General features: G+C 45.5%; 2 protein-coding genes across 2 annotated transcripts; both read right to left on the bottom strand.

The window, feature by feature from the left end:
• Positions 1–2320: 2320 nt before the first annotated feature.
• LOC144115748 (uncharacterized) lies at positions 2321–12560 on the bottom strand. The gene is made up of 2 exons (XM_077650240.1): positions 11875–12560; positions 2321–2742 (listed from the first exon to the last, which is right to left on the bottom strand). Exons 1-2 carry the CDS (start codon positions 12028–12030, stop codon positions 2335–2337), a joined length of 564 nt encoding a protein of 187 aa, XP_077506366.1. The 5' UTR covers positions 12031–12560; the 3' UTR covers positions 2321–2334.
• LOC144102391 (uncharacterized) lies at positions 8217–9100 on the bottom strand. The gene has a single exon (XM_077635677.1). It carries the CDS (start codon positions 9098–9100, stop codon positions 8390–8392), a length of 711 nt encoding a protein of 236 aa, XP_077491803.1. The 3' UTR covers positions 8217–8389.
• Positions 12561–15989: the final 3429 nt, after the last annotated feature.

The raw sequence follows: 15989 nt of genomic DNA, 5'->3' as shown, positions 1-15989 counted from the left end.
GATCACTCCCGCTTGTGTACTGCTGTGTGCAGTGCCTCGTTCAATATTTGAATTTGTTATATCTGTCTTCTCTACTTCGGAACGTTTATTCGTTTTTCAAGGTCTTGAAAGGAGGGCCACTGCCAAGCATTTACTCTGCAGTCAGATCAGCAGTGCCAGTCTTCAAAGTGCTGTGTGAGCTTTGCCAATGTGTAGGTTGAGTACAGTTGTGTCCTATTAATGCGACCCCAGTTAATGTGGACGATTCAAACTATGGGCAGCTTTTCTGGGGACCAAGGTTTTTCAGTATATTTTGTGCCTTGTTAATATGGAAGCTCGTCCAGGCAATGGACGGGGGGAAGTATAGCGCCCATTGCAGGTCATGTACTTTTTCCGGCTAATATAGAACTGAACTATCCATATTAACGAGCCACTGCTGTAGCAGAATGTTGACTGTTCAATCTGGAGCTTTCCAATATTTTGACCACAGGGTACTATTGAATGGCAGTGAGAAAGGGGAAATGTTTCTAGTCACGGCTTCTCTTTTGTGGTTTCATGCTTTAGGGTGCCAAGAGTCCAGTTGACACCCCTTACTGTCTGCTATATCCATTGAATGGCTGTGAAGACATCTCTGTCTACTTTATATGCTGCATATAAATTAGCTTTTAGCAGCTGTGAACTGAGTACAGATGTGCACAGTGGTTTGAGAGATCTCAGCAGCCACAGTAGGAGGTGTATTATCACTCTGAGACACATCTCATGGACCACTAGGTGCTTCAAACCGCACGACTTTAATTTAGTGTAACGGCTCTTTCGTTACTACAATTGGTGATCTGGAGATCTTAACCATAGAATTGTTTTCTTTTTCCTGAGCTTTTTTCCCTTCACAATTCACTGGACTGGCTGCTCTATGAACAGATTTGCTCAGCAACCAAATTGTTCACATTAACAAGGCTTGACTGTATTCCTGTCCGTGCAGTGTGACAGTCTGAATTTTTTTTCAAAAGAAATTTACTGACGATTAAAATACTCGGTAATGCGAAGTTTGAGTTGTCATTACATTGTGATCGCGTTAATGGTTCTTGTCTACGGCTCTTTTCAGATTTACGTTCACCTTAATGCACTTTGCTGCCTGCTTAATCACTACACCATTAAACTCCCTCTAAAAAGTATGAGATCACTGCGGCACCTGCATTGGAGGAATGCGCAAACATTGACTCCTCCTCGCATCTCCTTGCCTCTGTTTACTCAACTCGTCACCTCTCTTTCAAATTTGGCGCCACTTTCGCTGTGGCCCCGCCCACTTTTTCTTATAACTCAATTTGTTCGAACGTTATCGTGATGAGAAGCTCGTGAGGGCACAAAACCGCAAACATAGCCATAAAATGCTTACGCATTCAAATTCGCTCATTCTCATCTTACACATTATCTGAAACATACATTGAATACACTCGTAAACTAACGCACTGTGTGAAAGACCACCTGACCTAGATATAATGCCCCACTTTAACTAAGCTGTCCTAATGTCCATGCATGACCTAAGGGCTACATGTCTTATTCGGGATCCAAAACTGCCAGGTTCAAATTCAAGGAGGGGATTTCCATCTCTCCAATCTACCACCTGCTCGCCGTGGCATTTCGCTCTGCTACTACCTGCCACAGCTGGCAGGTGGCGTGTGAGGCCACTGACTAGGAATCTAGAAAAAGAAGCCTGAGCTACGCTTTAAATACAGCAGGAGTTAAGGAACGGCACCTAAGAGCTGAGCTCTAAAAACAGCAGTGTGTATTTCTGACCAAATGGCCTAACATGTGTAAAGACAGAAGGATGATGCTTTCATTTAAAATGGAGATTATGCGTGTGTTAGAAATGTCATTAGTTATGCAAATAGTCACATTAACATTCCCCTCTGTAATGCCAAATGGCCCTGGGGGTATTAATAAAGGAAAAGAAATAAAAACACCTTATGAAAGAATAACGTTGACTTGGTGCACTTAAATTGCTATTTAAGTATTGCAAAAATATTTTAAGGTGGGTCCCTTGAAACAAAGCATGCACCATCATGTGGAGGTTCTTATTAGCCTTGCCTAAGGTAGTGTTGTGTTCTTATGCTACAAGAAATGCTTCATGCTGCTGCCGTACATTGCATTCTTTGCTCATGCGCAGGACATGTCCATCAAGGATCCTGGCGCGACCGGGCAGACCCTTGTGGTGCCATGAAGCCGCTCTCAAAAACTGGCGGGAACTGCAGCAGGAGTGCTCGGGAAACTAGAGAAGTTTTCAAGAGCTACTTCTGCAATGAAGGCCAAGTTATGTGGCAGTGGAAACTTGTGTCCAGGTGAAATAGAAATCTGTTTTTATTCCTGCATGTTGAGGACGTTTAACATTTCCACTGGAACACTGTGCCTAGATAAATTAATTTTTACAATTGCCTGATGGGCATTTAGCATGGCCAACTGACGGTCTGGGCCTGGCGGTATTTGGCGGACAGCATGCGCCATCATGCTGCCAAATGCGTCGCATTCATCATTGGCCGCCAGGCGTTGCTGACTTCTCTGTAATGTTTCCACCGCTGTTGTCAGCAGAACTTTCCTTTGTTCTGTCTCGTCATCATTTCGCCTTCTCTTTTTTCCAGGCCTTGAAGTCCCCTCTCCAATCTGCTGTGCTGGCAGACTTGGCTCTGCACAATTTTGTGACGAACAAGGAAAATCCATTTCTTGATCTGCGGATTCGTTGTTCCAGTGCTCGCACTGCCGTTCAGTCTCCTAAAACAAAAGGACACAAAATCTTAAGTCAAAACTACACAGGCTAAACTGTACCTTATTTAACGTATGGGGCCACAATTGAAACATAGTTATGCTTGTATTAAAATTCCCAAGGCGACTCAGGGACGCTACAGTGAAGGGGTTCGGAAATTTTTACGACCTTGGGTTTTTTAACGTACACTGTCACTGTAGTAAACAGCTGCTTTGCTTTTCGCCTCCATCGAAAAGCGGCCATGGCGGCTGGGATTCAGCCCGTATCCTTGGGTTCAGCAGTCGGGCACCCTAACCACTGAGCCATCATGGCAGTACTAGGATTTAATGACTAATTTATCCCATACAGTAATCCCCAATGCTCAAAGTTGCACATTGTCACATTTCATAGGCAGTTTAAAATAAAATTACGGAGGCAAGAGGTTGGCAATAAGGATAACGTGGATTAACCGAAGACTATAGAAGATGAAGAAGCATTCGGTAAGGTGGAGAGAGATGATTGGTGGAGAAGAGAAGAAGACGACAAGGCTTACATGGACTAACGCCAAGGCTATAAAAGGACGACGGAGAGCGAGGCACAAGGGGGAAGAACAGAGAAGCGGAGGCTCCGGCGGGTCAGGGACGCTTTGGCTTGAATAGTGCGACGCAGGCTACTGCTCCGGTGAGCTCGCGTTCTACGGCAATGCATCGTGGGCTTCCTGCTGTTCCTGAGCCCGTTCTGGGGAGTTAACTGAGGACGCTACCACCTGCTACAGCCAAGTGTGTCTCCAGCGCTGTTGCCACCCATTCGGGTGGTGCCCCCAACGCCAACAACACTGGCATCACCTCCAAGGACGCTTGGACCGGGAGCTTATACGACACCGACGCCAGCCTCAGCACGTCGAACGCCATCTAGAAGCCGGCTACTGGACGCATGCAACGCCGCATCCGGACAGAACGAACAGTGAGCACGAACGCCGACCGTTAACAGTAGAGTGCTAGTAGTTGACGCTGGTAGCAGTGGTTCCGGGTCGTGTGTATTTACAGTCTGTTTTGTGTTAGTTTTGCGTGCTAGTGTGCATGCCACGTAGGGTATATTAAATGTGCGTCTGTGTGGGTACAGCTGTCGCCTAGTCCATTCTTTCGGTCCGAGTGTTCTCCGGGGAAATTCGTGACACAAATCGATTATGAGAAATGGTCTATTGCAGGGTTACTAATTAATTTTGACCACCCGAGCTCTTCTGCACTAGTATAACCCAGTAACATTGCCATTTTTATGTGCTGCTTTCCCCGAAATGCAGCAGCCGTGGCCAGAACTTGATCCTTCATCATTGGCCTCAGCAGCCATTTGCCACTGATAAAGATATTGAGATGAATACTGTGGATGTAGTCATGGAAAAACTGTACGATGTAAAGAAAAAAGGTTGAACATTAAAGCCATCTATGGAACAATGAGTTGATAATTGATAGACATCAATGTCTTTTGTATCCATTTGTAATCCTTTGTGACAAAAGCTCTTACTATGAGTAACCTGGCTCTCTGCCACCTATTTTAATGTACCCGGAGTACGGCTTTTGTTTCTGAAGTGAGCTACAGTATAACGCAAGACACAGTCTGTTAGATGCGGGCGTTGAAACAATCATTTATGAATAAATTTTTTGCAAAACAGTAAGAGATTCGGTTGCACCTCATGCGTTCATGTCTTTATTTCATTACCCTTTTTTACAGTTCATAGCGTTCTTGAGTATTGACTGGTTATGCTTTGTTAAACTTGTTTCCTTCACTATTGTTTGTGCATTTATTTTTGGGTGTAAGTTTCTTTATGCACTGTTATATCCATATTTTCTGTGTTTCTTTTCTTCTGCTGAGATCTTGTTTTTGAGGTGCACTGTAGTTGTTCAATCTTGATTATATAAAAAGCATCTGCTGTTCTCCTTACACAATGTTCTCTTTGTGGGTTTTAATGGAGTGTCCCATTGCTGTTACAGACTGTGGAACCCTTATCAGTACATCTTAAGGAATGTGTGTGACTGGTACACCATAATTGCAATAAACAAAGGTGTACCTTGCGCTAACGTTACTCAAGCGCAGAAAGGTAAAACACAGTGCAAAGGCTTTTAATAGCTACACGGCATGATTACTGCAGTGTCACTGGACACATGTGAAAATGTCATAGTGCAAGTGGTCACATTCGTTGAGGATGTAATGCCGTAGAGAAACACCAGTATGTTGAATATTCAAGTTCTTTTTTTTCATATTGAGCAATGCCTGTTCTGATGCTTTTTTTAAGAAATAATGCTAAAAGGCACACTTTTTGTTCTGTTCAACTTAACGTTTTGCAAATTTTCCATAAATGAATGGAACACTAGCCAATGAACGCCAAGAGAAGTCCATCGCCCCTAGCCGTCGGCCGGAATCCCTTGGGACACAGCAGCAGCAAAGACTTGACCAATGATGTCCTGCTGGAAGTTAGGGTCTGGGCTACAGAGCAAAGCCTCCCAAGGGTTCTAGAGTGCGCGAACTCTCGTACTTAGCCAGACACGTCCACACTATGTGGACCAATGTTGCTGCCTTGTCGCAAAATTTGCACTGTGATCTGAAGACTTCAGGGTGCCACTTGCTGTATAGTACTGGGTTGGGAAAAAACCCCGCCTGTATTTTCTCCACACAACCTCCTCTTTCTTATTGAGCTTTCTGTCCACTGGCGGATGAATTTGTCGATTTAGTCTGTAGTATAGTGCGATTTCCTGGTACGAGCGCATATCCTCTCTGCTGTTTATAGTTTCGGTGACTTGGGAGGTTCCAGGAGTCAACCGGCAATTGAGACTTCGGGCGACTAAATGAGCCTCCTCGTTTCCTCTAAGTCCTTGGTGAGCTGGTGCCCAAACCAGCAGAACCAGTTCTCTGGGTCCTCCTTCCCTGTTTAATATACGGACGGCAGTCTCCATCACCGTCCCCAATTCATTTACAACGTTTTTTGAATCACTGATGACCACCCTAAACCCCCTTAGCTCATGGCCAAGGCTATGGCCACTTCCTCTGCTTCTGCGGTCTCAGCGCCACAAACTGTGCAGCATGCCACCAGGGTTCAGTCTTCCTCCACAGGCGCGTATGCCACTTTGATCTCGTATACTACAGCGTCTGTATACAGGACATCCTGCCAACCTGTATACCTAGTTTGTAATGCATCTGTTCAGTCTTTACATCTGCCTTTGTGAAAGGCAGGGTGCATGTTTCTGGGCAGCGGAGCGATTTTAACCTTGTCCTTGATTTGTCGCGGTATGTCTCTTGAGTGCACATGCTACTGCTTAAGCTCGTACCGCAATCTGTCTAAAATTTTCCTCTCCATTTTAGATCCGAGTAGTCTTTCATGCTGCACTGTAACGGCAGCCTCAGTCAGCTCCACGAGAGTGTTCGAGACCCCTAGCTTCACGTCTGTCAGTAGACATGTTCGGGGGGAATCCGAGTGCCACCTTGATGCTTTTCCTGATAATAACATCTAGCTTGTTCCGTTCCACTGTGTTCAGATTGAAGTAGGCTGCCACATACACTATCTAACTGAATACGAAGGTTTGTGCAAGTCTCAAGAGATTCGCCTCCTTCATCCCAGCGTGCCTGTTTGCTATTCATCTGATAAGATGACGTGTTTGATTTGTGCTGGCTTCTAACCTAGCAAGCGTTTCGTGTTTCGTCTGTTCGCCTGAATTCTAAGCCCGAGGACGTGGATACTGACGACCGCGAGGATCTCTCCGCCGTTGACATACAAGCGGATGCCTGCCTCGTGCTTTTGGTGAAGCCGTCATTTTCCGAGGGGCATGAGGAACAATGCTTCCGGCTTTTCTGCTGAACATTTAACTCCTTTAGGTTTCAGGTACTCTTCAATGATGTCAATTGCATTTTGTAGAGAGCTTTCAATTTGCCGGTCGCCTATCTTGTTTATCCATAATGTTAAGTCATCTGTGTAACTGGTGTGGTTTAGATTTCCAATTTCCGCCAAATGGTCGGGGAGTCTCAACATTACAGTGTTGAAGAGGGTTGGTGATAACACCGAACCCTGTGGAGCCCCCCCCTGTCACCCACTGTAATGTCCTCGATGGAGTCTTCCCCTAGCTTGAGAGCGGCTTTCCTGTTTGTAAGAAAGTCCTTGATGTAGTTGTTCACTCTCCTCCCGACATTAAGTGAGTTCAACTTCTCCAAGACCGACACGTGCCTCACATTGTCAAATGCCTTTGCCACATCCAACACCACGACCACTCGAGTCTCGGGTTTGCTTGTCTATGAATTGCTCCTTGAGCTGCAGCATCACGTTGCATGCTGACAGCTTTGGTCTGAAAACGATCATGGTGTCCGGGTACAGCCCACTGTCCTCTGTATACTTATTTAGCCGAGTCTGAAAGATGTGCTCCATAAGCTTACCCATGCAGGAGGTTAGCGATATCGGTCCGATGTTCTCGGAGCCCGGTTTCTTCCCTGACTTGGGAATTAAATAAGGTTTCTGAGTTTACACTCCTGCGGTATCGTCCCCTTCTCCCAGCAGTCCTGCATGTATGTTGAGAGGTTGGAGATAGACCTGTCGTCTAAATTACGCAACATTCTGTTTCTCACTCTATCAGGCCCTGTTGCTGACTTATACCCTGTCACACGGGCACCGCAAAGGCCTTTGAGAGTCAGGTCTTTATATCCAAAGTCATAAGGAGTGCAGCTACACGGCACAAATGTTGTGCCTTTGCTGCTAAGGGCCTTGGCCCGTCCAAGACCTTTGGAGCCCAAAGGCGCGGCCTTCGAGAACCTGTGATCGCAGTGCCATCCAATGTGAAAAAGTAAAATAAATTAAAAAAGAACGTAGATGCAGCCACAAATGTTTGAAAACATCTTCAAGAAATACGAAAGGTGTGTCTGGCTTTGCTTTTTGTACGCGTGTTTATATTTTATGCCCAGATTTCAAGACAGTGAAAGCGTTGCAGAACACCGAGTGCCCCTGGTGGCCAAGGCAATGCACAAAACCTGCTGCTGCTGATGAGAGTAGCTGTTGCAGTCCTTTTAAGGAAGCAATCAGAATAAAAAAAATTGCCTGAGCTCAACGAATGAACAGAATACCCCACTTTAATTTTAAAACATTCACTTAAGCCGCCTCGAGCACAGCAGCGGGTGCTAAGTCTGAATGGCTGTTCCACCTTTGGGCTGCACCGTGTAGCTGCGTCACTGCTCCTTTAAGCTTTCGCTCCTTTGGTGAAAAAAGGTGCCTTTGCTGGAAAGGCCTTCGAGGAATGCCGTGTGACAGGGGTATTAGCCCAATATCTGTTTCTGTGCATAGGGGACGGCAGTGAAGCGGTGATTAGTCAAAAGCTGGGAAGTTCCAAGTGTGTTATTGTGGTTGCCATTACTTTTAAAACATTTAGATACAGTTTTTTTTATTCAGATACCCTAAAGGCCCTTATGGGCATTACATAGGGGGGGGGGTTAACAACAGGATATTTCAAACACAATTAGGGGGAGGGGGGGGGCAAGGCAATATAGAACATCGCGGTAAGGATCACCGAATACAACAAGAAAATATAAAAAGAAAAAAAGGAGAGAGAATTGCATACATGCATACAAAAAAAAAGAACAACAACAACACTCCGTACAAAGCATGTAGATACACTTACAATGCGTCAAAGGCATAAAATTCTGCTTTTACCCAACATGCGTAAAACTGCGTTTCAAATTACTTACAAATGAGTCATGATCACGTATAGAAGCAATTTCTTTTGGCAGCTTATTCCAGTGATGAATAGCTAGAAAGAGCGGTGATTGTCGCAGGAGATTCGTACGCGCAAACATGGGACGCACTTTGAAGGGATGGTCGAGGCGGGGGAAAATTTTTTGTGGGGGTTTAATATAGGATGCTGCAAAGGATGACGGGGCATGATACAATCTGTGGAAGTGGGAAAGTTGTGCTAACAGTCGTCGTGTTTCTAGAGACGGTAATTGGAGGGACTTTTTGATAGCCGTGATGCTGGATGTTCTAGAGTATGTTTTAGTGATGAAGCGTGCTGCTTTATTTTGTAAAGATTCCAGCTTGTTTATTAGGTAAGTCTGATTTGGATTCCATATTAAGGAAGCGTATTCAATCTTTGAGCGAACTAGAGCTGTGTGCGCTAATAATTTAGTTGACTGATTTGCTAAATATAAATTTCGCCTAATGAAACCAAGTGTTTTATTTGCTTTCGAAATTATTTCATCAATGTGATCATTCCATGTAAGGTTAGAAGTTAAATGGACTCCCAAATATTTTAATGTATACACATTCTCTATGCATATGCTGTTCATAAAATATGAACTTAAGTGAACGTTACTGGCTCTGGTAAATGTCATAGTTTTTGTTTTAGAAACATTAATTTCCATTTGCCATTGCTTGCACCAAAGTGAAATTTTGTTTAGGTCGGCCTGTAAAATATTAGCGTCTTCAGAGGTAATAATTTGTCTGTAAAGCACGCAGTCATCTGCAAACAATCGAACTGTTGAGGTCAGGTTGTTACTGATGTCATTAATGTAAATTAAGAATAAGATTGGGCCAAGTACGGATCCCTGGGGAACGCCAGATTTAACTTGTGCTAAAGCGGAAAAGTGATCATTTACGGAAACAAATTGGTAGCGATCGGTTAAAAAACTTGAGATCCAATTAACAATTTTTTCATGTATGTTAAGCCGGCTAAGTTTCATCATTAAGCGAGAATGGGGAACTTTATCGAATGCTTTCTTGAAGTCAATAAATATGGCATCGATTATTATGGAATCGTGAACAGCTTGATGAAGGTCAGTTATAAGTTCAAAAAGCTGTGTTTCACAAGAGCGTCCTTTCTGAAATCCATGTTGATTGTTAGAAAAAAAGTTATGTTCAGATAAATATTTCATAACTGCGGAAGATATGATATGCTCAAGTAATTTACATGGAATACTAGTTAAGGATATAGGTCTATAGTTTGAGGGCACTGAACGGTCACCTGATTTGTAAATGGGAGTGATACGACCGACCTTCCAGTCATCTGGTACGATTCCTGTATCTATTGATTGCTGGAAAAGGGTGGCTAATACGGGAGATAATATAGGTTTAGTCATTTTAAGCATCTTTGTGCAGATGCCGTCTGGACCTGGCGCTGAGTTATTAGAAAGTCGATCGATGGCCGATTCTATTCCCTCTGGTGTAATTATGAGATCATTCATAGATGAGTCAATTGAAGGAAACGTAAGGTCAGGTGGAATTGGATTTTCGTTTGTGAATACAGAGCTGAAAAACGAGTTTAATTCAGTCGCAGCTTCAGATGGTGAGAGTAGCGCACCGTTATTAACGATTGGTATAGTGGATTGAGAAGAGTGTTTAGGGTTAATTACTTTCCAAAACTTTTTCGGATTGTTCATTATTATGCTGACGATGTCACCGTTAAAAAACTTGTCTTTAGATGCTTCAATTTCAGCTTTACATTTATTTGATTGTTCTTGGTATCGCTGCCAATCACCATCTGAGTGGGACAACTTAGCTTTAGAGTAAAGGCGTTTCTTTTTATTTATTGCTCTCTTCACTTGGGACGTGAACCATGTGCTCTGTGTTGATGACGTTATTCTAATTTTGGGAACGTGCTTTTGTTTCAGTTCAATAAGCTTCCTTCGGATAGCGAGCCAGTTATCATTTGTATTGCGATAAGCCATGGTTTCCAAGAACCACACAGAAAAATATGACAGCTCTGTAAGAATCGCGTCGATATTTGCACGGGAGTAATCGTAAATTGATTTCGTTGCCTTTTCTGGTTTACTACTTTGTAATTGGTATTCACAGTGTACTACGTTGTGGTCGCTAATACATTCAAGGACGTGAACAAGCATATTTTCCGGATTGGTTGTGAGGACTAGATCTAGAATAGCTTTTCCACGTGTTGGTTTGCAAACTATTTGATGCAGATCAAATGAACAAAGAACATCGAGAAATTCCTTGCATTCGCTCTTCTTTGCGCAACCTAGGGGCGTACACCTCTGCCAATTTATTGTGGGGTAGTTAAAATCGCCAGCAAGTATTATAGGTGAAGTTGGATACTTGTCTTGGATTAAAGTTAGGGAATGATTAAGACTCTCGATGAATTCAGAAGTAGCATCAGGCGGACGGTAACAGACTCCGACTGCGCAAGTCACAGAGGGACAGACCTGAAGTGAAATCCACAAAATTTCAATATTTGACTGTGTGTCAACAACGCGAGCACATAGATTAGATTGCACTGCAACTACAACACCGCCTCCCCGTGCGCCCACCCTATCATTTCTAAATATAGTAAAATTTCTAGAGAGCGACAGCTCGTTGTCCCCAATATCGGGTGTAAGCCAAGTTTCTGTCCCAAGAACAATATCTACAGAACAAGCCTCAATAAATGCACATAGCTGGTCTTGTTTGTGAAACATGCTTCGAAAGTTGCACATGTGCTCCTGAAGGAGGCTTTGATGTAACAAAGCAGCACAGAGGACAGTAACTCATGCAACATGGCAAATGATGGGGCCTTCCGGCCAAGCACCATGATACTGGAAAACACTAAACCAAAGAACAGCCATCATGCTAGCTTTTTTACTCCTTTGCGGTGGTGTTCAGCAATAAAACACAAGAATAGAAATACTTGTCAGGGGAAGTCGATATTGTGTTCTCAGTGCTATTAATTTTAATGTGACAAGATTTCCAAGAGGCTGTGCGCACTTTCACCCTGTTTACCGTCTGGGCAATGAGTTTCCATTAACAAGGTTAAAATGAATGCAAAAATTTGGGTTTTTAAGAAAATGCTCATAACTTGAGCCGGGCATGTTGAAGAATATTGTATTGATGGGGCACAACTGTACACCAGTGTAGACATAATGTAATATGGCCTGCAGCAAATTTCGGTTGTCTGTGTAGGCCACGATTTGCTTCAGGCCAGCTTGATTGAAGATGTGATGCACTGTTGATTTCAAAAAGCATGCCAGTTTTTATCCTGTAACATGCTTTATCAGAATGAGTTTTGAACATTATTTAAAGATTCGGCGACATAACACCTTATCCTGGATGCTCAAAAAACAGGTGTTGTACTCAAAATGCAGCTTCAATACAACACATTTAGAAATGCCCCTGCATACTCGCCAGCTATCAAGGAATAAACACAACATACCTCCTCTTCTTCCTGCGTGTGGACTGTCGAAAAACTTGGCTGCGAGGAGCAGGAGGTATCCAGGAACATCAGGCTTTTGTAATGAGCCCACTTTGGCTGGTAGAGCTCGTCCGGGCTTGCGCCGGAGCGGGCCTTGATCTTGCGCCTCTCGCGCATAAATTGTGTGCGCAAGTTAGCGAACCGCGCGCGCACTTGGGCAACTGAAAAGTAACGTCAGAAAAGGGAGCATCGGTACAGCGTGGCAGTCAAATAAAGTTTTGTGGCTGCTGTTTGACTTCTCGTGCGGACGACGCCAAGCCACATAGTTAATGCAATCGACGGTCGGGAAGTCACGACGCCACACTAACCATAAGCAGTGCTAAAAAAAACAGCAGACACCACAGCATCAGATATAGTCTCCGATACTCCGCGCAACGTGGTATGTTCCCGTACGTACCGGTGAATTGGCCTCCCAGTGCCTCGCATACCTCCGCGTATGCTACTTCTTTAAAGTCGCGGCGGTGGTAATGGGGATGTTTAACGTCCCATATCAGGCGACGCTCTTCTATTAGGGAGATCAGCTCCGTCTCCACTTCCAAAGAAAATGCTGCAGCAGTCATTCTCGTGCGAGGTGGCGATTGAAATGACCAGCGCACGCTTAAAAACCTGACCAAAGGAGGGTTAAAGCAATGTGGACGCGATGTCAATTCGGCTGTCATAATAATTTGAACGTTTTGTGAGCGCCGAAATGTATCCGAAATTTATTCTCCGCAGGCTGGATATGGAAGCAGGGCCTTGTTTCGGTAATGTTTTTGCTCGGCGACCGATCTCGCGACGACACGGTCGGCAGACTGGTTTTGTCGGCGTCGCGGTCGTCAAAGCTTGTCACACTACGAAGACATCCGGTCGTCGGCCGCGTTGGTGTCGTAGTCGGCCTAGTGTGACAGCTCGGTCTGCCACAGACAAGGTCGGCCGACCGGGTTGGCCGATCTTTGGTGTCTTTGTCGTGTCGGCGTCGGCGGCGTGTCGGGCTAGTGTGACAGGGCCCTAAGCATGAAGGGGTTTGTCTGTCGCTCCGGGAAACCAGATAAGGATCGTCCCTGTTTTCCTATGGTCTTGGTGAGTACTGCCTGTCCGCCATGACAGGTGTCCGTCACAGCCCACCTGGAAATACGTTTTTGTTCACGAGGCATGGCGGGACGCTGCGGGAGCCTCTCCGACGATAGCCCACGTCATTAGGGGGGGGGGGGGGGTCTGTGCGTCAAGCGACCATTTTCGTTCCCCGTATGCACTCGGGGGCTCTCGCTTATACTGGGGAGCGGCTTCCGCGTGTGCCAGCATCCTGCTTCCGGAAAAGGTACGCAGCTGGAAAAGAGCGGCGGCCTTACAACGACCGCAGTTCTTCATAAGATGTTTTGCGCGATGCAGGCGCTTGTTTCGATTAGACCACGGTGCATGTACTCTGTGTCGCCTGCAATTGCATCTTTTGCGATTGTTCTCGCTGTTTATCTATTTGTTTTGCGTACGTGTGTGTGATCGCAAGTCTATCGTCTCACCACCTCGCAAGCACATATGCTCGCTTCATATTACGATCGGATATAGTTCTAATTCACAAAATATTTCTGCTGTTAATTTCGAGTGCCTGCCTGATATTGCGATGGTGTTCGCGGCCTTTCATGAGAGTGGCCGCAGATTCAAGCTCCGAGCATGCGCTCAGACGCCCGCATATATGCATGTGCTGAACGTGTTTGGCGAGGTGTTAGTTGAGCGCGAGACACGAGCGTGGTCTTCATTACGTTCGGTGCAATGGAAAGCGGATATAGTTTGAGAAACGCTTGATTGATTGGAACATGTCCTTTACTGAAAGCCCTCACGAGTACATTGCTCGAGTCATAAGGCATATCCGATTGAGGTGAGTGTCGATTCTGCCATCGCCGAGTGTCGTACAGCTTGATGTTTGGACCTTCTGCCACAAACACTTAAAATATTTGAGAAGTACACCCTACGCATGCATCTCCTCTTGGTTGGCTCTTTAAAGAGATAAAAAGAATTTCCCCAGCGCGGATAATCATGCATGCATGCACACGGCGGTACGTGAGGCGCCGGCACGCAAGGCCGGACTATTAATGTAGCGCCTTTCATTCAAGTGCCAGTCCTCTGAGGTAAAGCTGTAGCATTACAGATACAATACGCAGCTAAATTTCTAGAGTACACCCGCTTGTTCTAGATGAACGTTCAATCAGCTGATCGCTTTTGTCGATCAATTATGCGTGCATTCCATGCCGGCCGCCGACAGACTACAGCTGAGCGGAACCTATACCGATTCTTTTCTGATTACATCCCTCAGGAGTTCACGAACATAGAAATCGCAATGACCACAGCGCAGTGTCAATCAAACACGGGGTCGATCGTCTGTGGTCATATACCAGTCATACTTGCTGCGTGGTAAACAAACGCGATAATCCGAGAGTACAGCGTGTCTTCTTATGAGAAACGAACGGGCAGTATTTCCCTCTGATGTGGTGTCAACTGAAAGACGTTAGATTGCGATTGCTCATCGCATGCTTTTGAGGACTTCGCGAAGCTCACATAGTACACTGTGCACCGAAGGGACACGCTAGCGTTGTCGTCGCCGATGTGTATAGGTGCGAACACGATCAGCTATTTGTACTGCAGTCTGCGGCAGCCCTCAATAACTTCAGGTCGTTGTTTTCGATCTCAAGCAGCCTATTAATTTCTGCCGTACGTGTGCGTTGCAACGAGACGCAGCAGAACGCGAAGATATGCAGAGCATCTGCCCTCCGTGATCCGTGTTTAGCTTGCCGCCGTGATTGTCTACTGGCTGGTTCCGGTGGCCGCCAGCCCATGTGATCATGATGCCCTTTCCTGTCAGGGGCGGACTTGCTGGCAGCCAGCGGGCTGTCCGAATGCTGTAAATCGAAGAGGACCAGTGACACTCGCCAGTCGAGTGATGTTATTTTGCAAATTTATTTTTCTTTCATTGCAGAAATTTACAAATACAAGTGTTCAAGATCGTGTTGGTAACGCCTTTAAAAAAAACATTTTAGTCCGCGCTGCCGTCTTTCTGTGAAGATTATAAAAATGCATTTGGTAGAAACACACATGCTCATTATCAAGAAAGGCATCTGTTCAACTCTTCAAGCCCTATTCATAAGTTGCTTTGTTATCCTCCAGTTACACTGGGTTCACGAGAAGCAGCAGGATTCAATAAACTACATTACTAGAACATTGATCCTTGCCAGTATTATCTTAATTGCAAGTTTGTGTTCACAAATGTTGCCTAAAAATGGACTCAGAAGCGTTCGCGCGATAGTTTTACCCAACGTTGGTGCGATGTATACGTTTAAACGTTATATGCAAGAAGCATCATGATAACGTACCCCTGGCAACATTACAGTAACATGGCATTTTGTTGCTCAGCATTGCATGGGAGGGCATGTGAAGAAGCTAGGCCAGAACGTTCACAGAATTCCGGCGGTGCACTTATTCATACTACAACCTTTTCAGCAGGCACGATCCAGGCTTGTTGGGTCACACGTACCGGTACGTTCGCCGAGTTCTGGGGAAGGATGCGTGGCCACCATCTGGGCCCCTTTTGTCGATCCGGCAGTGCGACAAGTGGGGCTGCGCCGCCACATCGCACGGAATTCTGGCGTTGGTGAGTAAAACGGACGAGATGAGACTACCCTCGTTCACCACAGCGGGGTGGTTGCCGTGGGAGTGAAAGGGCACGGTTTTTTTTTTTGCAGATACGAGCGCTGGCACAACCGCGATCAGAAGAGTAGCACCTTGTCTTCCAAAAGCATTATCCGCCGGAACTTGACACTGGACATCGCCCGCATCTTGAGAGACTGTGGGGAAGACATACCACTCACCTTCACTGCTTCACTGAAGACAGGCTTGAAGCAAGGTCCTGGTTGGATGCATTTCCCCACATCTGCTTGGGCCTTGCGCCTGTGCTGAACGCCCCGGAAACCAAGCATTTCATGGAAGACAAATTTGATGGACTGCTCGCCCACGCATGAAGCGGGAAGGTTTCAGTGTTTGCACTTCGTCAATCACGATCGGGCCGTCGGTCCTTAAAACTGTCGCTCATTCGGGGCCTGCCCATTGAG

The sequence above is a fragment of the Amblyomma americanum genome, chromosome 1 (genome assembly GCF_052857255.1).
Source record: "Amblyomma americanum isolate KBUSLIRL-KWMA chromosome 1, ASM5285725v1, whole genome shotgun sequence".
NCBI classification, from domain to species: Eukaryota; Metazoa; Arthropoda; class Arachnida; order Ixodida; family Ixodidae; genus Amblyomma; species Amblyomma americanum.
The sequence above is the reverse complement of the archived record's forward strand: the minus strand, read 5'-3'. Positions and strand labels throughout refer to the sequence as shown.